Here is a 23,243-nt window from a genome sequence, read left to right as displayed (position 1 = left end):
CTTCTTTTTCTTTCACCCCGCCTCTCCCCCCCATGACAGTATTCTCTTCGTTTTCCTTCGAAACAATCGTAATTCAAGGTATTTTCACTGTCGGCGACTTAAGCTGCGATGAAACAAACGCACAGGAGATCTTCCTAAAAATCTTTTTACTTAAAAACTTTTAACCCGCAATATTTTGTATTTTACATTTTAACACCCTCTATGCAGGCGTCGATTTAATATAATATGCAAAAACAGTTTATGCTGCTCTGGCAATATAGTACTGGATAACGTTCGTTTTTCTTTGGGAACACAATGTTATTACGTGAAACGGACACGTCTTCGATTGCTTGGTAACTAAACTTTTTATATCAATAAACAAGTAACGTAATTACACGACACTCGTAACGTAACGATGTTGCCGTCTCGTCCGCCGTAACGCGGTACTTAACGGTCACGCAACGCTTAAGAGAACGTTATGTGACGATCCAAATTTTCGGCCACTGCAGAGAGCGACAGGAACGTACTAACATTCTAACCAAAGTGAACAAGAATTTCCTCGCCACACTGAGCTGACTAGGGATATTTTAATCTCCATTCCTTTACTTTGTGGTCGGAGGAAAAATCGTTTAACACGGACTTTCGCGTAAGATTTTTCGTGGGGATACATGACTGTCGACAATTTCCCGGCCCGTCGACGCCATCCACCCCATACGGGATCTCCACAAATCCTTCAGCAGCCTTAGGTCAGTAGCGTCCACACTACACCGGAGGAATTTGAAAACGCCGCCTTATTTATTCGGTTAGGCCTACCGTCTACACTAATTAGTCACGAAAACGGAGCTTTTCGAAAACGATCTAAAACCGGAAAAAATGTTGTTTTTTTATAGTGGACAATGCGTTTAACTACACCTAGCTAGTTCTCAGGCGCGCTACCGAAAGTGGAAAAAGAAATAATTCAAATGAACATAATACGCTTAAAAATTCTAACTGGCGGGAGGCAGACCAGTTGGCTATTAACAAGCATGACCGAGGAGTTGAACTAGGATCTACTGAGAAACAACTCCAGCTAAGTGATCAAAGCGGGATTTGAACCCGCTACCGCCGGATTTCAAGTCTGGCGCCCTAACCACTCGGCAACGCTGCTTCCTCCTCCTCCTGGAGGAATTTGAAAACGGCGGCTTTTCGTTGTCGTGTGGACGGAAAGCATTTTGAAAGCAAAGCTTTTCGACAATGATGTAGTCGCGATAATCATGTGATTTCCCCTCTCGAATTTTCCTCAAACACAAATCCAAAACAACCGGTGATTGTTGCGTTTTTAAATTCTTACGGCGTAGTGTGGACGGAAAAGATGTACATTTGATGCGTTTTCAGAGTGAAACCTCCGTTCTCAAGTTCCTCCAGCGTAGTGTGAACGTTCTTCTTTTCGTTCCGTTTGCAGTCCAAAGGCGAATATGAATTCAAACATTACTCGTCAAGATTGTAACTGTCTTACAGGCTTGGGAAAGGTCTAAAATGAAATAAATTGAATTAAATCGAAAGTTCGTAGATAAAGAACGACACATACCCGTTCAAAACCTTGGGAAACGTTCGCTCAAATTTTAATTGAATAAAAAATCTTAATTGAAGCAGATCTTTTGCAATTGAGGAAATCAAAAACATTACAATCAATAGACGATTGAGGATGTTTGCCTAAACATATAAAGGAACAGACGTTTTAACCACCGAGAGGAGAGGAATCCCATACGAAAAGGTTGGGGGAGCTCATCTAAAAATTTGAATTAAAGCTCTACAAGAGACCAATCAGGGCATGGCTCAGGCTTTATTAGGCTTGATTACCAGCCGCTGTTTAGAAGACGAACCTGTGCTGGTAGACTGGACTCAAGAGAGCGGCGGAAATCGAGGCTACAAGAGGAAATGAGAACATTTATTTTTATTATTACTTCTTTGATTGCACACAAAAAGATACTTTAACAGCTAAAAGTAGTGGCATTTGTCCTGAACACCCCCAAGTGAGACCAAAATCCTTGATTTACACCCCTCAGTGAGACAACGAGCATCCCTGACCTTTTGACGTGGGAGTCACCCCCCCCCCCCCCTCTGGGGTTTTGACATAGAGTTACAAGGTTGCTTAGTTTTAGATTGTCTTCAAAGGAATGTGTTAACTTTGCATAAAATAAAATACTGCATGTTACTAAAGGTTTAAATATTAGTGTTATTTTGCACTGTAATTTTTGCGTCATTTTGAATATTGGGGCAACCTGACAGAACATGGACTAGCATCCCATGCAGGGCGGGGCGGGGGGGGGGGGGGGTAGCAAACCTCCTAGCAGCATAAGTGCCACAGAAACTCTAGTAAAGTGCTGACAGCTACAAGCCAGATGGGCTTAAGGGACTCAACATATTACACACTGTAGTTTGAATTGTTTTGGTCTGAACTAGGGGTTGCTTTTGGTGTACTGCGGTCTTAATTGTTCTCATCAGGGGATGTTTACATAAGCAATAGACATTCCTTGGATCTTATTTGAGACATGTTTTTAGGTCAGGTATGAAATAGGTTATAGAAAATCATGTATAGGTCTAAAAATCTAGGGGGTGTTTACGTCTTGAAAAGAGGATCTTATTGGGTACTGTGCTAGCCTGTAAACATGCCCCCTAGTAGGAAAGGGAAGAAAAGGAAATTGGTTAAGCTGAGCGGAGATCTCTCTGCCCAGTCTGCACTGGGATCTCTCCGCCTGTCCTTTTTTTAACCCTCTACCCACCCAGGGACCAGTTCCCATGCCAATACTCTAATATCGGCCAATATCAGAGTTGAACTGTTACAGAAAATTATCTTTTAATCTTCCGCTTGTTTTGAAACTTTCAAAAGTTGTTTTAAGTTATTAAGTACCAGTAAGACTGCTTTTGACTTGTAACAATTATCTCTCAATTATATGACGAAAAAAAAACAAAGCATTAGTTTGTACTTTCAAAACGTCGACTGCAGTATAGTAGGCTTTCAAATACTTAGACCCTGTTATATAGATACTGTAACAAAGCTATGTCTTAACAAGATGCTCAGCAGAGGCGAATCTAGGGGGAGGGTGCAGGGGGTGTGCACCCCCCTGGAATGAAGCTCTCTTCTTAGTATTCGCTTTCAAAATTTGTTTCCTTCACTAGTCAGTTCGCCACTCCTTGGTGGTGCACCCTTCCTAAGAAAAATCCTGGATCCACCACCCCTGCTTATGACATAATAAAATATAATGGTTTTAAGTTAATTATGGCAAGTAAGGTGAAAGTAAACATGTGCTAGTTCCACTCTTTTTAACTCGGGTTGAAAAGAGGCAATAGGTTCTTAAAAACGCATTTTATATTACTTGGAAGTCTCAGTAAATCAGGATAAAAACTAATCCAACCATAATTTTACTTAGGCGAGTTTTCCCGCGCTTTTCGCAGGTGGCATGTCTTCCCGCGGTTGGCGCCATTTACACAATTTGAAACAGTTCACTGGGTTGTTTGTGTTTGTCTGCATGATTAGCCGATCGAAACAATTGTCTTGGTTTTGATTTCAAGACAGTTGTTTATAGAAATCTGGCCGTTGTTTGTTGATCGAGTTGTTCAATAGTTGATTCACAAGAATGTCCTTCCATATTGCTCTGCAGGTTTGGATTGTTCTTTCCATTTCAATCAGTTAGAAAAGCGGTGCTGTCATCTAGACACTCGTAGTACAGTCTCCGCGCAGAAAAACGAATGTATATTTTCCGCTTGAGGAACAGGACAAACCGAACTAGCTGAGAAAACAATGCAAACAGGAATAGCAGTGCAATCACCACGGGAAAGAAGCAAAGAACAGCTACTATAATCCACCTTAAAACCACCATGATGTGTCTGTTAGGCCCCTCGGGTTTCACAGCAAAAGACGTCAAGGTGGCCGCCGTGAGGTTCATGATCGCTACACAGGCCAGCAAGCCCAGAGATAAAGTTCCAAGTTTGTCCGCCACAGGGTCTCGGAATGGCTTCTTGATTAAATGAAGGGCCAACATCAGGACACATGTCGTGGACATGCACAAGAAAAGAAGCATGGCATTTGGAATGAAGGACTGGAATGTGAGAAGGACAAGCCTTCCACCAATCAGAACGCTTTCCCAGTAGAGCGTGCCTTGATCTTTGTCACCGGGTGGACGGAATGGGCCGTACAATATCTTGGAAATTTCATCGGTGCATTCATCGCGGATCTGAGTTGGGTTGCGATTTTGCCTGGTGCGGCGGTATAAACCCTTCACAAGCCAGCGGACAAGGAAGGGAAGTGGTATGATGCAAGCCCCAACAAACTCTTTCCAAGATATAGTCTTGTTATAAAGTTTGCTTGAACCCCAGTAAAGAACACCAACAAATGGAACGACAAAAATTGCATTAAATGCCAGGAGACCATACTGCCACCATTGCCAACAAACGATGTTTCCATCAAAGTAGAGACGCCACACGGAACCAACAGATACGCAGTGCATCAGTTTGAGAGATGATTCTGCAAGGGGATCGTAACCTAGCAACAGTATCTCCACGGCAACGGCGACGTAATGAGCAAACAATGGCTTACCTCTCCGCAAGGTCAGGTTCACCGCCAAATGAAGACAGTAAATGATGAAGACGTGAGCTATGGCGACAAAAACTAGGGCAGAGAGGAAGAGCTCTTTTGTAACCGCCGTGAGGCCAGGGAATGGGCAGCCGATTCCTTTGTCGACGACATTTACTTCAAAGTTAAAAAGAGCAACTACTGTGGAAATGTAAGGAACCTTGGCCATCGTGTTCTCTAACGAATCAGTGCTAAGCAAGTCAGCAACTTGATAGAAGAAAAACGCAATTTTAATGTAGCCATACTCTAGGTCTTCCTCGTTGTGACCCGCTGAGAGTTCCAGGGATCCAGCTCGTTGTCGATCGTTCCTAAACCACAGAATCTGCTCTTTTAAAAACAGTACCATGGAAGGCTTCTTTAACAAATAAATGATCAACAAGACATAGTAAAGGGCCATCAAACTCCACAGCGTATAATTCCAGTTGCATTCTGATGATTTCCTACAATGCGAAGAAAACAGTGTCTCAGAATACCCAGCCGCACATTGACCGCAAAGAATCCCAGATCTGAAACCAAAGCAACCATTGTAGTCGTTGTCGTGGTATGAATAGGAGTCCTGAAAACGGCAGTACCCCCAAGGACAAGGCAAGAATTTTAAGGAAGAGAAATTATTTCCATCAGTGATTTTGTAACCCCAAAAATTTTGTTTTGCCAGAATATTGTTGGGTCCGTCGCAGTGAGCTCCAAATGGACAGTCAAGGCACTCAATGTACTTATGAATGGTTAGCCCTCTAGTATATCCTCTTTCAAGAGTGTACAACTTAGAAGGGCACATTCGACAACTGAAGAGTTCAGTTGTTACGTTAAGACGGCAAAAATCGTTTCCCTTTCCACCTTGGTAAATGAAGTGAGAGAGATTCTTGAACTGGAGGTAGCTGCCTATTGCACACTGGATTGTTGAGCTCTGGTCCATGTGGAAATAACCGCCTGAATATATTCTCAAAACAGACTGATGCTTGTTTCTGTCGTCAATGTCGGAGTGAAAGGAAGTGTTTTCTATCTTAAGTGGGCCTCCGCTCTCTGAATGCAGAAATCTTCCAACTACAAAGGTATATCTTGGTATGCCTTGGTATGTCCCTTCGGTTTTCGTGCGTTTGAACATACAGCTCTTAAACTCGACCTTAGCGCTTCCGTACCCGACATATACTTGGCCAAAGTCTCTTTCGGAAAAATTGTCGATGAAACTGCATCTGTGAAACTTCACGTAACCATTGATGATCTGAACTGCTCCTGAGATTTTTCCAGAGTTATTTTGAAACAAGGTGTCTTCAAACAAGACGTGACTTGTGTATCTCCACCTGCGATGGGTCTTGTATGTAACATTAGAATAAACGCATCCTCTTTCCACCATTTCATCGGAGTCGAATAGAAACAAAAGTGCCCCCTGACTTGCCACATAGCTAGACATGTTCTTGAATCGTCTGTTTCTCCATTCGTCTATTTCTACAGTAAAGCTGTCCCGAAATATGCATCGGCGTATATTGACCGTTTTGTTCCCATTGGAAAACAACACAAACTTATTTGATGGCCGTCCAATGAAGGTGACATTTTCCATCTCGATTTTTGTAACAGCAGAAACATTTGTCCTTTCTAGGTAAGGTATAATGACGCGAATACCAAACGTTGACTGATTTTCTGTTCTCTCTCTGCCGTCAAATAGCGTGTTGGTGACGCGGAAGCCGACATTGATACTGTTGTTCAACAAAGCAGACAAATCTCTCTTGTTATTTCGAAATGTACAGTTATTCACAACAACGTTTAAATGAAAACCACTCTCCTTTAGCAACTGGTCATAAGGCGGCCACATAACGACACCAGCCACCGAGGAAGACACTGTTACATTGTCGAATGTAACTCTGAAGTTAGGGCTTACACTTATTGCAAGTTGATTATTCCTGTCAAAAGTTGTGTTGGAGATCTGAATTGCCCCTGCTCGAGCTCCAGTTCCCACGACCCGGAAAATTGGCGCCTTCTTTCCTTGGCTCACACTGTTGTTGTAGAAACGCGACTCGGAAACTTTGACGTCTACTGTTGCGTTTTTTCTGCTGTAGATTGTCAGGCACCTTATTTCATAATTATTCTTACACTGCAACCTAACAAATACCACATTTGTCATCTTCACTTTGGAATAGTAAAGGCTACGAGACAAGTTGGCGTAATGATTTCTGTCAAGATGAATGCTGTTGTATGTTTCTATGGTAACAGCTGTGGGCAAATCGACAGATAGGAATTGCCCTATATTTGCAGCGCACACGATCTTGTCGGCCGTTATGCGCAGTTGAATTTTACGCGAAAATCCCGTTTCGTTCAATAATACGACACTACCCCTTGTAGTGTTAGCGTTTAATCCATTCTTCAAGAATGTAGTATTATCTAAATGCAATGAAAATTCCATGTCTGTTCCAGAGTCTTGTGCAAAATGGATTTTCAAACACAAAGAATTGTTCTGAAAGGTTGAGCGACGAATAGTGAGACTGGTATTCAGGCTTTTTGCCACACGAACAGTGACAGTCTCTTGGGTGTCTTGAAGGAAACAGTTGACAAGCGAGATATTGCTGGAGTCATTGAACTTGAGAGGGGTACCAAAGAACTTTATGCCAGTTAATGTTATCCACAATCTCTCGTTTAATCGGTGAAAATGAATGCCTTTCAAACACGAAACATGAGCTAGAGTCGATTCTAAACTAGTCATTGTTACGCTCTTGGACACTGGAATACCAGAATGATGGCCATTCGTGATGCTATTCCCGCAGTCAAATGGCTGTTGCTTCGTTCCATTGCCATTGAGGACGATGCGCCCGCCCCAGTCCACTTGGTCAACCGCCATTGCTATTGTGCGACATGGTTCAAGGCTGGTGCCACAAGTCTTGGTATCACTTCCAAATATGGAAACGTGGACAGTTTGTTGAGGACTCTCGAGGCAATCTGTAAGTACAAATACACGAGACACATTGTGATAACAAAATACAACTGGTTTTGGTGGACTGTTGAATTTAATTATTTGATGTTTCTGGTTCTATTTGGTGTGCCCTGCCCTCATTAGCCGGGTGTGTTTCTTAGACACTTTGGTCTTGGGAAAGTTTTAAGATCGGATCAATCAACCAACCAGTCAGTCAGTCAGTCAGTCACTTAGTTAATCAGGTATGCAGTCAGTCAGTCAGTCAGTCAGTCAGTCAATCAGTCAGTCAATCAATCATTCATTCATTCAATCATTCATTCATTCATTCATGCATTCTTTCATTCATTCATTCATTCGTTCATTTATGCATTCATTCATTCATTCATTCATTCAGTGAGTCAGTCAGTGAGTCAGTCAGTTCATGAGTAATTCATTCATTCATTCATTCATTATTCATTATTCATTCATTCATTCATTCATTCATTCAGTCAGTCAGTCAGTCGGTCAGGCAGGCAGGCAGGCAGTCAGTCAGTCAGTCAGTAAGTCAAACAGTCAGTCAGTCAAGGAGTCAGTCAGTAATTCCATCAGTCAACCGGGCAGGTAGAGTGCGACTGTGTGCACTTATACTATTAGAGAAAATCAAAAAACCTATCACCGTGTTCGGGGTAGAGATTGATTGTATGGCAAGAAAGCAGAAAATTTCTGAAAGTGCATTGAGTATTATTTACCCTATGGTACCAAAATGAAACAAATATCAAGGATGGAATCAAAACCTACTGAGCGTCCACCTGAGTGAAAATTAAGGGTTTAATGCTGTAAATATGGCAAGGTAATTGACAAAAAGAAATCACTGTCACCATGTGCATAAATTATTTTATTCTATAGAGGCCAAACTGTAGTGTAATGGCCCTATTCTCCCAGAAAAAAAGGAATTCAGTCTAGTAAGTCAAACTGCCGTGTTATAACAGTAAACTTTCTCTTTTTACGATGTGCGAACTAACTAAATTCTGTTACGATAATACACATGCAATTGTCTGATTTCTTGAAAGAAAAGTCATCGAAGTGTTGCCCTGATCAAGAGCTATCCTCAATGTTAATTCCTTGGTTGTTCAAGAGAGGTTCTCTTAAATCTTTAAGAGATCTGCGAGTGCTGCCAGAGACCCTTGCACATTTACAGGCTCGGTTTATGAGACAAACAATCAAACACACTGTGTGTGACAGAATCGCAAAGGCAGCGAGAAGAGACAGTAAGGCTGGAACGGTAGCCATGGCTGCCAACTCGAACCACTGCATACCATCGATGTACAATTTGTTTTCGTCTTCAGGAGTGATACCAGAGGAGAGAAGAGTTGCCTTGATCAGGTTGATCATAGCTAGGATGGACAACACAACCAAGGACGTGGATTCGACTTTGTTGGCTGTGGTGCTTCGGAAAGGACGCTTAACAATGTGATGGATGGCCATTAGTTCACATGTCACAGCTAAGAACAGACAGCGTAGCATAGCATTTGAGATGAAAGAGTGGAATGATAGAAGGATGAGCCGTCGGCCAATCAAGACGCTTTCCCAGTGCAGAGTGCCTTGGTCACCATCACCGGGCGGACGGAATGGCCCTTGTAAGACTTCCATCACTTCGTCTTCTTTTCCCTTTGGTCTCATGGCAGATTCTTCTCTCTTTCCTGTACAAAAGGACTTTATAAACCAATAGGCGAGGAACGGCAAAGGAAAGACACAGGCTGCCAGAAAGCCGCTTGCAGAAATGGAGGAATTATAGAGTTTTCGAGAACCGAAATACAGAACAGCGATGAAGGGAACGACAAATATCACGATGTACCAAAGAAGAAGGTACTGCCATGTTTGCCAGCAAAGAGTGTTTCCATCAATGAACAACCGGCTTTGAGAGCCAATAGATACACAGTGCATCAAACCAAGCGACGTTTCCGCTAGTCGATCGTAACCTAGTAACAGTATCTCCAGGACGACTGCCATGTAATGGTGCACCGATGGCGTTCCCCTTTTCAGCAGCAGGTTAACAACGACGTGGACGCAATAAACGACAACAACATTCGCCATTGTGACAAAAACTGACATAGAAAGAAACAACTCCTTTGTTACTGCTGTCAGGCCTGCAAAAGGACAGCCAATTCCTCTGGAGATATCGTGAACTTGGAAGTTGTATGCAGAGACGACGATGTAAATATATGGAACTTTGTGGACCAGGTCTCCAATTGAGTTGTCTATGAGCAAATCAGCCACTTGATAGTAGTAGAAGACAATCTTTAGATAGCCAGTGTCCCTTTGTTCATCGATGTGGCGACTCTTTTCTCGTGATTGTACATTCCCCTTCTTCCTTATAAACCATAGGACTTTTCTTGCACACAAGAGACGCAGGAGGGGTGGTTTGGTCAACAGATATGCAGCCATCCCAACTGAGAAAACAAAGATAACCAGCCATAAAAAATTGTCACTGCATTGACTCGTTTGGCGGCAATTGGCAGAGAACAGTGATTCAGTGTACCCAGCAGCGCATTTACCACACAGAAAACCAGTTCTGTTTCCACGGCAACTGCTGAAGGCTTGTGATTGGGTGCTTGGGGATTGACAGTAGTCCTTGGGACATGGAATAAACCTCAGCAGTGCTGTATGACGTGTTTCCGGGACCTGGTATCCCCAGAAGTTCTCTTTGGCTGCTATGTTCATGTTGTTTTGAATGCACTTAGCTCCTAATGGACACGGCTGACACTGAAATGAATTCTCGACAGCGAAGCCGTGAGATCTCCCTGTTTGAAGGCTGTAATAACCAGGAGAACACAGTCTACAAGTGTACTTCACAACCGTGACGTTGAGCCTACAAAAGCGTTTTCTTTTCTCGGTGTAAACAAAATGCGCTGCATTTTCAAGCGACAACATGCTACCCTTGCCGCAGTGAATGGTCGTCTTATGGTCGATGTGGACGTAGCCTCCATTAGAGATTTCAAAAACAGTATTCGACCTTCTTTCAGCAATGGCAGAAACCATGGAAGTATTTCGCAAGATGACAGGTCCTTCACTTTCGGAATAAAAGAAAGCGACGTTTCCAAATTTTCTTCCTTCAAGAGTTTTACTCTTTCGTTTACTGGAAAAAGTGCAGTTGTTGAATTCCATTCTACCAGTTCCATAGGCGGAATAGACTTGCGCTGTTCTCCTGATCGCCAAATTATCGTGAAACGAGCAGTTCTGGAACGTGGTATTCCCGTTACTGACATACACTGCGCCCGCGATCAAGCCAGCGTTCTCCTCAAATAAAGTTTCTTGGAATATCACGTGAGTATCATACCACCACAGGGGGTGGGTGTCGGTATGGGCATCGTGTTGGACACAGCCTGGTTTCCAGGGCTTATCAGGTTTGGAGAGAACCGATATTGCTCCAGTTGCTATCTCGTAGATAGATTTGCTCTTACGGTTAAAATTCCAGGCTTCTCTGTAAAATGAGGTACAATCGCGAAATACCGACCGTCGTATCGTCAACGTTTTCTTGCCTTGAAAATAAAGCACAAAACTACTGGCTGGGCGCGAGTAAAAATAAACACTGTCCAATTCTATCGAAGCTCTTGATGTATTCAGCTTGTTCAGGGTTGGAATGAAAAACCGAATGGAATAGGCGTTGATGTCTCGTGTTTTGGGACGGCCTAGAAAGGTCGTGTTCACAATTTTTAGCCAAACTGAACGTGGGTCCCGAATAGTGGATGATATATCGTACACGTTGTGTTTGAAGGTGCAGTTATCGATGAGAATACTAACGGGAAAGGTTATGTTATCGTAGCCAGGCCATTTCCTGGATATATTCAATCCGTACCTACAGGAAACAGTTGTGACATTTACGAGTTTGATCCTGTATTTTGGACTAATGACCAGCGCACAATTTTGGATATCGAACATGGAGGTGTTGGCGACAACTGCGCTTCCTCTGTGTTTCCCCAATGCCTGTACCTCAACGAAAACACTGCGATTGGAATGACCACCGTCAATGAAACTGGACCGAGAAATCTTCACGTCTGCCTTGCCTCCTGTAGCTCCTACGAATACAGCTCCCGCCGTGTCTGGTCGACTGGTAAACCAGTTGAATTCTTCGAAGATAACGTGTCCGCTTTTAAGCATAAGACACACGCTACTACATGTTGAAGTTTTCTTGGCGTAACAATTCTTGACATTAACATTTCTGATAGACGCGTATAGAGTGTATACTATCGGTTTACTTGCAAGCTTGTTTTTTTTTCCAATCAGAATCGCGGACCCGTCTGTTGTAGCTTCGCATCCGGTAAAATTGACGTTGGTGAGGTCGAGTCTTAGGTTACCGCCCGGCGCGTACCACGCACTATTAAGGTAGATTGCTCCTCCACTGTTCGCTTTGTTTTTCTTAAACAAGGTCTTTATTACCACCAGAGACGCGTGCAGTTTGGACTCGATAAACACGCCCCCGCCTTTTCCATTCATTGCGTTATGCCCGACGAATGACGAATTCTCAATTAAGACTTTAGCTTCCTCGGCGTAAATTTTGATGCATCTTAAAGCCTGATTACTTGTGTTGTTAGCGCAGCGTAAGTCCACGAATTTCGCACTAGATTTCCTGGCACTGGAAATGTACATACTGTCTTTAAAGCGTTTTTTTTTCGTGTCCACGCTGTTGTTGGACAGCTTAACCCGATTGTATGTCTCCTTGGTTACCGATGTGGGCAAATCTAAAACAACGAAAGGAACCCGGTTTCCAATACAAGTAATCTCTTGGCAGGAAATCTGGACACGCATTAGCCTGGCGGGTTTTTTGACGTCTGTTGCTATGGAGATAAGAGCCTTCGCTGACAGGTGCTCATCAACCCCATTTTCTAGAAATCTCGTTCGACTAATAGTCACTGTAAGGGACTTGTCACTGCTTGAATTCTTTAACAAAATCGTTACGCAGTTATGATTGTTTCTAAATAATGATAGGCCCTTGATATCAAGGTGAACACTTGGGATGTTCTCCGCGCGAACACTGACAGCTGTTTTCGTCTCTCGGTGAGTACAGTTTACAAGCTGAACCCAACTACAGTCCAGAAACCTGAGAGGAGTTCCTTTAAATACCATCCCCGACAATGTTACTGACACTCTTCTGTTGTTTTCCTTCGTATTAGTTTGAAAATGAAATCCTTCCGCGCACGAAACATACGGGGTCTCTTGAAAACTTTGCATCGTCACGCTCTTGTTAACAAAAATCCCCGGATTTTGATCCTGCGTCACATTCTCGCAGTCAAAGGGATCTCGCTCGGTTCCAGTCCCATTGAGATGTACACGTCCGCCCCAGTCTACTAAGCCCAAAGCCTGCGCTATCGACTTGCATGGTTCGTCGAGAGAGCCACAACCACTGGAGTCTTTTCCGTGGCGAGAAACATGCACGTCATACACATGTTTATGTTTCTGGTCTTGAGCACCTAAGTTTTGTGTTATATCAGTTTCGTTAAAGCAATCCACTTTACAATCTGTCGCTGCCTAATTATAAGCTGGTATTCAAGAGATACCAGCGGGTCTGTTATGAAAATAGCGGCAGAAATAGCATAACTCTCTTCAGCTTATTTCATGCTCATTTTAACTTCAAACTTGTACTTCAAAGGGAGGATATTCGTCGTTTTCGTAAGATTTCAGTTTCGACTAGAAACACTATATGAGCGGTACCGTACAGTTTTCAACAAAGATGTTTTCGTTTATTTCCCGAAAACCTTGGCAGCTGTTGCCTTTTCGAAAATCATAGCTGGCTTTTTTTTCGGTACACGAAACGACAAAAGGCAGTATATCCCCCATATCACGAAAGCTCGAGGCGATAATTGACTTAAGAAAACAGGAGGGTATTTACGGCCTTCCGAAAATTTACTTAAAGCGATCCGTTGAGTCCCCCTGAGAAACTTGAGATATAACTGCCAGCACTTCTACAGAGCTGCTGATAATAGTTCCATTTAAGTAAGTTATTCCCTAACATTCTATCTGTTCGATTTACTCATTTGAACAGGTAACTAACTGTGGCAAGCCACCCTTATTTCTTTCATTCGCGCGTTCGTCGAGAAAGTTAAACGTACACGTTTTTTTTTTGTCTTGCAACTAGCTCGCAAATGTAAAAAACGGAGAGTGTTTGCATCTTAGTTGTTTTTAAAACTTGAAAAACTTCCACTCACCGACTCTGGTGCTGAATTGGAGGAGAAGGAATACCAGAAGACGAGGTGACAAGACAAGCCAATACTCCGCCATCGAGAAACCAGCGATGTCAACTGAACATTGTCTGGCCCTGAACTTAGTGGAAACAATTTAGAACACTGCATTTTATGGACTTAGTTCGGTTGGAAAACGAAACGACACTACGTGTTGCTGTAGATCACGTGCATATGAAAATGAAATATTATACGACCCTAATTTTAAAATGGTATGAAACGAGAGAGCATGAAAACATTTCAGTTTAATTATTACTGCACGGGAGAAGTAAGTGTTCAAATACACTCTTTTGTTAAAAGAATATATTTTAAGACTATCGAGGCTGAAATAAACAACATTTTACGAATATTTTAAGAATAAACCGAGGCTCATTTTATGCTGAAATGATTTGCAAACACAAAACAATTATGTTTTAAACTCAACCGTATAAAATTCTTCCTTTCTGGTCCTTTCTCTAAACGGCAAAACTAGCCCAAAAACAACAATAACAGCACTAGCCACATGTTCGATGCTAATAACATTTCTGCAAGAAGTGATGTGCGTTGTATCAGGCTTTCATGCCTGCATGCAGGTTGGCTCCAAAATTACTTTAACACCATTCAAACACCAAATACATTTGAAAAAAGGAATGTCATGCGCTATGATCTAAGAATATTCACAAGAATATTTTCAGCCTAAAATCGGCAGAAAAATAAGATTATTCAGCTACGGCCGGAAAAACAATATCCTTATATAAAAAAAGTCTAGTTCTCAGAGGTTTCACATACAAACGAGGCCACTAGGTCATTCTGCACGTGTCATAACTTTCTCTTGGTTCGAAACTGGGCTAAATCAGTTTGAAGAGAACAAACATCACGACTTCTTTTTCTTTCACTCCGCCTCTCCCCCCATTAAAGTATTCTCTTCGGTTTTCGTCGAAACAATCGTGATTCAAGGTATTTTCACTGTCGGCGACTTAAGCTCCAATAAAACAAACGAACGCGCAGAAGTTCTTCCTAAAAATCTTTTTATTCAAAGCTTTTTAACTCGCAATATATTGTATTTTACATTTTAACACCCTCTCTGCAGGCGTCGATTTAATGCAATATCCAAACAGTTTATGCTCCTCTCGTGATATATTACTGGATAACGTGCATTTTCTTTTAGGAACACAATATTATTACTTGAAACGGACACGTCTTCGATCGCTTGGTAACTGAACTTATATCAGTAAACAACTAAGTAATTACGCGACACTCGTAACGTAACGATGATGTCGTCTCCTCCAACGTAACGCGTTACTTGGGGGTCACGCAACGTTTGAGAGAACGTTATGTGACGGTCCAAATTTTCGGCTACTGCAGAGAGTGACACGAACGCACTAACATTCTACCCAAAGTGAACAAGAATTTCCTCGCCACGCTGAGCTGACTAGGGATATTTTAATCTCCATTCCTGTACTTTGTGGTCGGAGGAAAAATCGGTTAGCACGGACTTCGCGTAAGATTTCCCGTGGGGATACATGACTGTCAACAATTTCCCGGCCCGTCATCCACCCCATACGGGATCCGATCGTTTGTCCTTAGGAACCAACGGCCCATGACATCATTCTTGTTACCAGACTCCTGTCAAAACACCTCCACACCAACCGGGAGAGAGCTGGGTGAGAATGAACACCGGGCACGGTCTGAAGGTTTGGGAACGACCTTGATAGTCCACATGAACTTTGATGAACCTGTTAACAAAAGAAAAGCAAAATGCAATTATCCTGTCAGAGCAAAAATAATAACAACAGGGAGAAATAGTTCTTCATGAAGTTCGCAACCATCCTAGCAAGACTACGTAATTCAAATAGTAAAGGAATTTCTCGGAGAAAGATTTTTGAGTTTCAGTCTTAAAAGGATGGAGACAAATTATCTCCACAAATCCTTCACTAGCTTTAGGTCAGTAGCATCCACACTATGCCGGAGGAATTTGAAAACGCAGCTTTATTTCTTCGGTTAGGCCTACAGTCCACACTAATCCGTAAAGAAAACGGAGCTTTTCGAAAACACTCTAAAACCGGAAAAAAAAATATGTTGTTCTGGTTTACAGTGGACAACGCGCTTAGCTACACCTAGGTAGATCACAGGCATGCTACTGAAAGTGGCAGAAAGAAATTTGTCAAATAAACATATTAGGCTTAAAAATCAACACTAGCGGGAGGCAGACCAGTTGGCTATTTACAAGCATGGCCGAGGAGTTGAACTAGGGTCTACCGAGAAACAACTCCAGCTAAGTGGTCAGAGCGGGACTTGAACCCGCTACTGCCGGACTTCAAGTCCTGCGCCCTAACCACTCAGCCACGCGACCTCCTCCTCCCCCTGGAGGAATTTGAAAACGGCGGCTTTTCGTTGTCGTGTGGACGGAAAGCATTTTGAAAACAAAGCGTTTCGACAATGATATAGTCGCGATAATCATGTGATTTCCCTTCTCGAATTTTCCTCAAACACAAACCCAAAACGACCGGTGATTGTTGCGTTTTTAAATTCTTACGGCGTAGTGTGGATGGAAAACATCTCATGCGTTTTCAGAGTGAAACCTCCGTTTTCAAATTTCACCGGCGTAGTGTGGACGTTTTTCTTTTCGTTCCGTTTCCGGTCCAACCTCGAATATGAATTGAAAAATTACTCGCTAAATTTTTACTGTCTTACAGGCCTGAAATGAAATAAACTGAATTAAAATGAAAGTCACGGTGATGTAGATAAACAACGACACATACCCGTCCAACACTTTGGGTAACGTTTCGTAGAAACTGCTTTCGCTTGGCAACTGTCGTCGGCATTTAAAGACTCTATCGAGTTCGTTTTCCTCTGCGAAGTTTTTCTCTGACCTCTCATAGCGGATATCTAACTGAAGATTTGTGTTGAAGTGGAATATTTCCATGACTTCTTCTTGCGACGGTAACTTGTCGTTTTCCCAGTGAAATAACAGCGTATCGACCGGACATTCACCGCTGTTCTGTGAAGCACCAACTGCGAAGAAAAAAAAACGCCACGACAAAAAATTAGAATGCGTTGTGAGAAAAAGGCTTTTGACCGACCATTCTTTTGATTGATTGGTGCCTTCGCGGTTCTAAAGAATAACAGCATTGAGCGATACTGATGGAAATCAAAATGCACCGTAGTGGGCAACAAGAAATGATCTGCATCTGAATCATGTTGCTGGCGATATCAAACAACTTTTTTAAACTTGCAACATATAAACGGGACTTAAGCAAGTGGAACTACAAGAGAACGAAAAACACATTTACAATAACAATTAAAACAAAGCTACGAAATATATTGTACCTATGATTAAAACGACATCAGAAAATGATGGTTTATACCAACGAAAAGTTCCGTCGGGCCGACCGTGAGGCCGTAGATATTCGTATGTTCTCTTTTAACATTAGAGTGAGTAACACTCTGCCCGCGTTAAGTTTCTTCCAAGCAAACCCCTCTCCCCTCCCTTAGATACCAGAAGACTTCCCAGAATGAAAAGTATATCCCCTCCCTTGGTTAACAGAATGCTCCCCCTCCAACTTCCCTAAAAGTCGTCTTCCTTTTCCCGTAAAGTACTTTTTTGAAGGCTTGAAGCGATGTTCACTTACTGTACACAGACTAACCGCCAGCCGGGGGGACCGTGGTCATCTGCACGGTGCTCGGCTCCTGCGGTGACTTCCTAGTGTTCGCAATGGCGGACTTCTCTATTAAAGTAAAACTAACAAAGCAAAACGATTTAACGAGAAAACTTCTACAAAATGTCACTACAACTGTAAAGATATAGCTCTCTGCAGCGAAAATGAGTAATCGAATTGTAGAAACAACAATAATGATAAAAAAGAGGAGTTAAACTTGTAAGGTAAAGAGCGCCCCACCAGCTTACACTCAAGCCTAATCCACCCCAACACCCCGCCGCCCCAAACCCAAATGAGATATCCTTCGTTACGTCCCGTTCCGGGTTAAACTGAGGTCCCGTCGGTATCGAAAATGTTGACCGAAAGCAATAGTCCAGACTACGGATTTCTAGATCAAAGTTATTCCCAAGATTAGCAAAGTGAAACAAAGAGATCATGTAACAAAACTAAACCACAAACCGTCAACTAACAACTAAACTTTTCTAAATTAAACTATTTAGGGAAAGATGTTTACAAAAGATCGCTTTCTTGACGTTTGGGCGCGCGTCTAATGGTTTATCCGTGCCGCCATTTATCACTCAGGTACGCAAACCTTCTTGCAGCGCCTTTCTTCCACTCAAATAATTTTGCGCTTTGCGAGTACAAGCACAATTGTTTCCGTTTATTGCGAAATTTATCGTTTTGCAAAACAACGCTGCTAGCGCAACATCTCATTTTCTAACAACCACAAAACAATGACAAGCATAAGTTTGACAAAGTTTGAAAGCTGTGCGCTTCTTGGTTAATCTTTTTTCTTAAATAGAATAGGCGAGGACGATTTAATTACTCTCTAACCTTCTCGTGCAATTTAAACGCAGCTCTAGACAATTTGCATTGCCCGCTTGCTCGAAGTGAAAAAGCTAGTGGGAAAAAAGCATCCCCTTAATTTGCGAGGGCTTGTTTTCTCGCTTGCCTCTGTCGCGTCTTCTACGTGAAAAGGCTCGTGGTCTAACGCGGTTTCCGAAGTCAAAGTAATGATAACAATGAACACTCACTGTAGACAATTTCTCGTTCATTCACTTCGTCCTGAAGTTTCTGTAGCTGATAAAGCGCTTCGTACATGGCTTTATAATCCTGGACTTTGTTACGAACATCCGGGCCGACCGGATGGATAACACCGGATTTCCATCTCCTAGGGAGCTCTTCAAACAAATCTCCCTCGGATAAACCCTGCACCACTCCGTGGCCCCAACCAAAGAACCACGAACTCCCAAGCTCGTGAAGCATGCCAGTCAGTCTTTCGTCGTCTTCGTCGTTGAAGTCAAAGTAATGATTCAAATAATTTCGCCAAAAGTAACTTGTAGACAATAGCAGCTGTGAAAAAAGAGAAACCAAAATGAGAACTAACATAGCGTCAAAAGATGTCGCCTTACTCGTGCTCCTCTATGCAGTTAGAGTACAATACAATCTATTTTTCCCTAGGTGATTTGACCACAATTTTAGACCCCACGCACATTAAAGGGGCTACCTCACGGTTTGCGTATTTTAAAAATTTAGCCTAAATTTTTCAAGTTTGACGTTTTTAATCCGTGTTAATCTTCTCCATCCTTAATCATCCTTGTTCCTTCATGGTTTACAATTTAATATCTCTTTAGTATTTCTCCATCTTAGTATAAGTAGACTACTATTTTCAGGTTACCTTAAATTTAAAAGTAATTTTGTACGTGGCTAAAATAACTCAAAATGCCTTGACTGACCTCCTTTAATGTGTTTTCGTCAGTGTTTTTTGAGAACGTCACTATCCCTAGGGCTCCGTTTTCAATTGCCTGCACGCTAGATCGCGTTTTACAAATGTATGCGCTTAAGTGTTTTCGACTGTTTCAGTGTGAAAGAGGCATTGTGCTTCAATTCAACAACTGTACTGTCTTTATTCCAAAAACTCCCGCGATACTATATTTGTATGAAAATTTCGAGGTTTTGATGCGGTGCTATTAACCTTGCATACGGCCGGCGCGCCTGAAATTTGAATTAACCAATCAGGATTCTGCAGGTGGGAAAAACTCTACAGTCCTGACGTCAAATGCATGTTAATTGAAGTCGCATTTTTTCTTACTTGAGATTGCATTAACTATTTACGAAAAAGGATTTTTTGACTCCAACAGCCATGTCAGATTGTATAGAGCGAAAAACTAAATATGAAAGATTTTGCGTCACTAATCTTTTAATTTGGCGCTAAAAATTGGTCGCCCGCGCTCGGCAACTCGCTCCAGGTAGGTTAAAAGTTGTCATTTTGAACTAAATATGCTCTTCCTCGTCAAATTAAGCCCAGAATTCTTGAGTTGAGTATCAGAAGAAGGCAAATCAACTTAAAACTGTCTTTATATTTTGTTCGTTGCGAAGGAAAAGGCTATTATCGGTCGTTTCGGTAGGACAGCTCAGTTTTGATTGCCGCTCAAACAGTGGGCGCAGCCACCGTATGCAAGGTCAAAGGGCTACACTCTTCCGAAAGTCATCAAGAAACCGATGTAACAACTATAGCATCAGCAATCAAAACACAGGTTAAAATATTGATTGTTTTTACCTCTATTGGTGTCGAGAACCTGTGGAGAAACGCAGGGGTCTTCGAATAAGCGCCGCGCTGTTGTTTCAGAAGTGCGGCGCTTATTCGAGTAAATGCGGTATTCCATTTCCGGTAAGACATATTAGGCCTCCCACGTGCTCAGATCATGCAAAGATAAGACGTCGAAGAAAGCTCTTGTTGTCAAGTTGTGTTGAGGGAATACAGTGTAAAAAACAGAAATATAATCAAAAAGAAGTTTTACTACTTTGATGAGGTTCCAAACTGAACAATTTAGGCTAAAACTGACGCATGCGGCTAAATACAGGAATTGCTTGCACTAGCTAAAATGTGCTCCAAACAGCACTCCGGTTAGCTTGAGTAGCGTTTCGGTTAGCTTAAGTTAGCACTGATTGGGATGTGTCGAAAACGAAGACCCAAAAACGAAGACCCTGTGGTCTAAAACGAAGACCCACCGGTCTCAGACCATTTTTTTTCTTCAGGAAAGACTATACACTAGGCTAAATTGCTTTCGTTTTTGTAGCGCATAAACTAAAATGTCATCTGAGCGCGCGGCAAACTTGACAGTTGCTTTATCTCAGTCGGTACAACGTGTCAAATTGCGTAACGCAATGAAATTCCAACAGTATAGAAATATACGTTTTAGTGACGATTTTAGTATAATTTGTCGTCACCGTATGCATTTGAAAAATAGAATATTGGTGACGACAAGTTATACTAAAATCGTCACTAAAACGTATATTTCTATACTGTTGGAATTTCATTGCGTTACACAATTTGACACGTTGTACCGACTGAGATAAAGCAACTGTCAAGTTTGCCGTGCGCTCAGATGACACTTTAATTTATGCGCTACAAAAACGAAAGCAATTTAGCCTAGTGTATAGTTTTTCCACCCCCCAAAAAAGGTCTGAGACCGGTGGGTCTTTGTTTTAGACCAGTGGGTCTTCGTTTTAGACCAGTGGGTCTTCGTTTTAGACCGGTGGGTCTTCGTTTTAGACCAGTGGGTCTTCGTTTTAGACCGGTGGGTCTTCATTTTAGACCGGTGGGTCTTCGTTTTAGACCGGTGGGTCTTCGTTTTAGACCACAGGGTCTTAGGTCTTCGGTCTTCGTTTTTGGGTCTTCGTTTTCGACACATCCCACTGATTGAGAATGGTTGGTCTTTAGCTGCATGTGCGAAGAATAGGACACCCATTTTCCTAAGTTTTCTGTCATTGACTAATCCCTAGAAATGACAAAAGTAGTCGGTGGCGTGCGGTGGTCTGCAGAACAGGTGGTTAGCAGGGCATAGTGCGAATTCGCTAAGCACTGAGAGTTAAAATACCCACAGTATTGTCCTTTATAATGCTTGCCGGCCTTTTGTCAAGGGAATCTTGCTCACCTTCCATTTCTTGGAAACACACATGCACATCCTGATGTCTTGAGGCTCAAGATTAATCATAATCTGGTAGAAAACTTCAGGAGCTAATAAATCTAGCAAGCCATTTCCACTGTTTTGTTTGAAAAGCTCTAAAGTTCTCGGCGTCATCGGAGACTTCATTGCGATGTCGGGCGAAGAAGCAAGATGTAGTAACTGTTTGTGATGAGCTCTGAAAACAGTATAAAGAATAACATAATCGGATGATAACTTCATAATCCTACGTAACTTTTGAACAATGGTCAAAGGAGAAAGAATTACACTCTCAGCGAGACAAAAGTGATTAGAATCGCAAACTATACATGGAGAAAGCTAAATTATAATATCGTTTACAGTGAATCTGTGCGATTTAATTTTATAGCATTCTGATAGCAAGTAAAAGAACTATTAAAACCGGGCTGCGAAACGTCATGCACTGAATAATTCGCGGTAAAATTGTACACCTTTGTACAAGAGTGCAGGCACCCTAGAGAGTTTGTCCTTTCAAATATGTAAATACTAACAGAGACTATTGTTTCGTTCACGGTTCTTTACATTAGAACGATCGAGAACTAATATTCCCAGTCTTCGCGTGATGCAGTAAAATATAAGCGCACGGAAAGCAACGCCAGAAAAACAAACATTGTACATTATCGATTTAAACACCAGCTGCGAACTGCATAATATACACGCGATTTCGCAAGCGCAAAAAAATAAGTAACAAGAACTTCTAAACCTCTTTACCGATGTAATAATGTTAATCAATTTATTTAGTGTTTCGAAACTGAAAACTAGACACCCAATGACCACTAGGTCACTTTTCCATCTGTTCCCAGTCTGCGACTGCAAACTATGTACATGTAGTGGTTATATTTTTGAATCATATTTTCTCCTTTGAAAAAGTTTTTCCTCTCTGGTAAAATTATCGAAACATGCAATTGAATGTAAGTGCCAAGTTCACAATAGCGAAAACACTTGCATTTGAATAATAATCAAAGGATTTGTAATACACAGGTAAATGTGTTGTTGCAAGCAATTTCGTCTGTCTGAAGAACGAAAAAATCCGCAATGTGGGAATGTTGCAATCACCAATTTACGAACAGAAAAAGAGAGCTATTTTATTGCAAAATTACCGAAACGTGTGATTGAATAAAGAACGAGTTCACAATATTAGCGAAAACACTGGCATTTAACTAACCCAGAAGACAGTCGGAATAAATAAATACGAACAATTTCTTCGCAATTTCGCTGGTACGAAGCAAAAACCCAGCGATCGCAGACTCTCTTTACAAATTGATTTATTATCTCACAAACCAGTCGGAAACTGATGTCGCAATCTTCTGTTTGCAAATAGAAGATATGCAAGCATTAAAGCATTGTATTCCATCGAAGGAAGGACAGAATACCTGGATACCTACAAACATTACATGTATTTGAAATCTCTATAAAATCAAAACGAACTCGACAATGTTTACAGCGATCGGGCCGCAAAAAATAACAAAAAGTGTTCAAAATGTATTTCCATCAAGCAATTTCAAGCAACAACAGCTCGCTACATTTTTCAAAATCAATAGAAATTTCCCAGGACCGATGCAGATATTTCCGGTTCACGCAAGCTTCGAATGGAATATAGATAGAAGTAGCTAAGCTGAGTCCAGAAAAATTTGATTAAGTTCCACCTCTCGATTAGCACTACAGAATGTGCGTTCTTCTCTACATAAACATGTATGTGGACAAAAATAACAGCGTTATTAGTAAAGGGCAACTGACTAACCTGTTTTCAACTGCCACAACCTGATCGGACTGACAGAACCCATTCAGTTTTTTCAGTAGAATTCCAGTTTGAAGTGTTGGTGTAATATTGCGAATATGCACGTGACGGAAGTCAGTCATGCTTCCAAATATGGCGGAGAACAATAGAATCACCAATACCAGCACGTGCTAAAA

At 41.9% G+C, this 23,243-nt stretch overlaps 3 protein-coding genes across 3 annotated transcripts; all 3 read right to left on the bottom strand.

Moving 5' to 3' along the window:
• Positions 1–1,894: 1,894 nt before the first annotated feature.
• LOC110056651 (uncharacterized) lies at positions 1,895–7,492 on the bottom strand. The gene has a single exon (XM_089291442.1). It carries the CDS (start codon positions 7,416–7,418, stop codon positions 3,642–3,644), a length of 3,777 nt encoding a protein of 1,258 aa, XP_089147568.1. The 5' UTR covers positions 7,419–7,492; the 3' UTR covers positions 1,895–3,641.
• Positions 7,493–8,343: 851 nt separating this feature from the next.
• Positions 8,344–14,597, bottom strand: LOC110056850 (uncharacterized). The gene is made up of 2 exons (XM_020763403.2): positions 13,673–14,597; positions 8,344–12,937 (listed from the first exon to the last, which is right to left on the bottom strand). Exons 1-2 carry the CDS (start codon positions 13,743–13,745, stop codon positions 8,565–8,567), a joined length of 4,446 nt encoding a protein of 1,481 aa, XP_020619062.2. The 5' UTR covers positions 13,746–14,597; the 3' UTR covers positions 8,344–8,564.
• Positions 14,598–14,695: 98 nt separating this feature from the next.
• On the bottom strand, positions 14,696–23,189 carry LOC110056803 (uncharacterized). Its single transcript, XM_089291443.1, has 5 exons — positions 23,071–23,189; positions 21,282–21,489; positions 18,378–18,696; positions 16,447–16,699; positions 14,696–15,420 (listed from the first exon to the last, which is right to left on the bottom strand). The coding sequence occupies exons 1-5, from the start codon at positions 23,187–23,189 to the stop codon at positions 15,300–15,302; spliced, it is 1,020 nt and encodes a 339-aa protein (XP_089147569.1). The 3' UTR covers positions 14,696–15,299.
• Positions 23,190–23,243: the final 54 nt, after the last annotated feature.

The sequence above is a fragment of the Orbicella faveolata genome, unplaced genomic scaffold (assembly GCF_042242905.1).
Source record: "Orbicella faveolata isolate gen_17 unplaced genomic scaffold, um_ofav_v1 contig_24, whole genome shotgun sequence".
Classification (NCBI taxonomy): Eukaryota; Metazoa; Cnidaria; class Anthozoa; order Scleractinia; family Merulinidae; genus Orbicella; species Orbicella faveolata.
Note: the sequence above shows the minus strand (reverse complement) of the source record. Positions and strands in the feature narration are given on the sequence as shown.

Coding starts and splice junctions, on each gene's coding strand:
- LOC110056651 (XM_089291442.1), bottom strand. CDS start 7,418: ATGGCGGTTGACCAAGTGGACTGGGGCGGGCGCATCGTCCTCAATGGC.
- LOC110056850 (XM_020763403.2), bottom strand. CDS start 13,745: ATGGCGGAGTATTGGCTTGTCTTGTCACCTCGTCTTCTGGTATTCCTT. Junction 12,938..13,672: donor CCAATTCAGCACCAGAGTCG/GTGAGTGGAAGT, acceptor CACAAAACTTAG/GTGCTCAAGACCAGAAACAT.
- LOC110056803 (XM_089291443.1), bottom strand. CDS start 23,189: ATGACTGACTTCCGTCACGTGCATATTCGCAATATTACACCAACACTT. Junction 16,700..18,377: donor TGAACGAGAAATTGTCTACA/GTGAGTGTTCAT, acceptor TTTTCTTCGCAG/TTGGTGCTTCACAGAACAGC. Junction 15,421..16,446: donor TTACCCAAAGTGTTGGACGG/GTATGTGTCGTT, acceptor TTTTGTTAACAG/GTTCATCAAAGTTCATGTGG.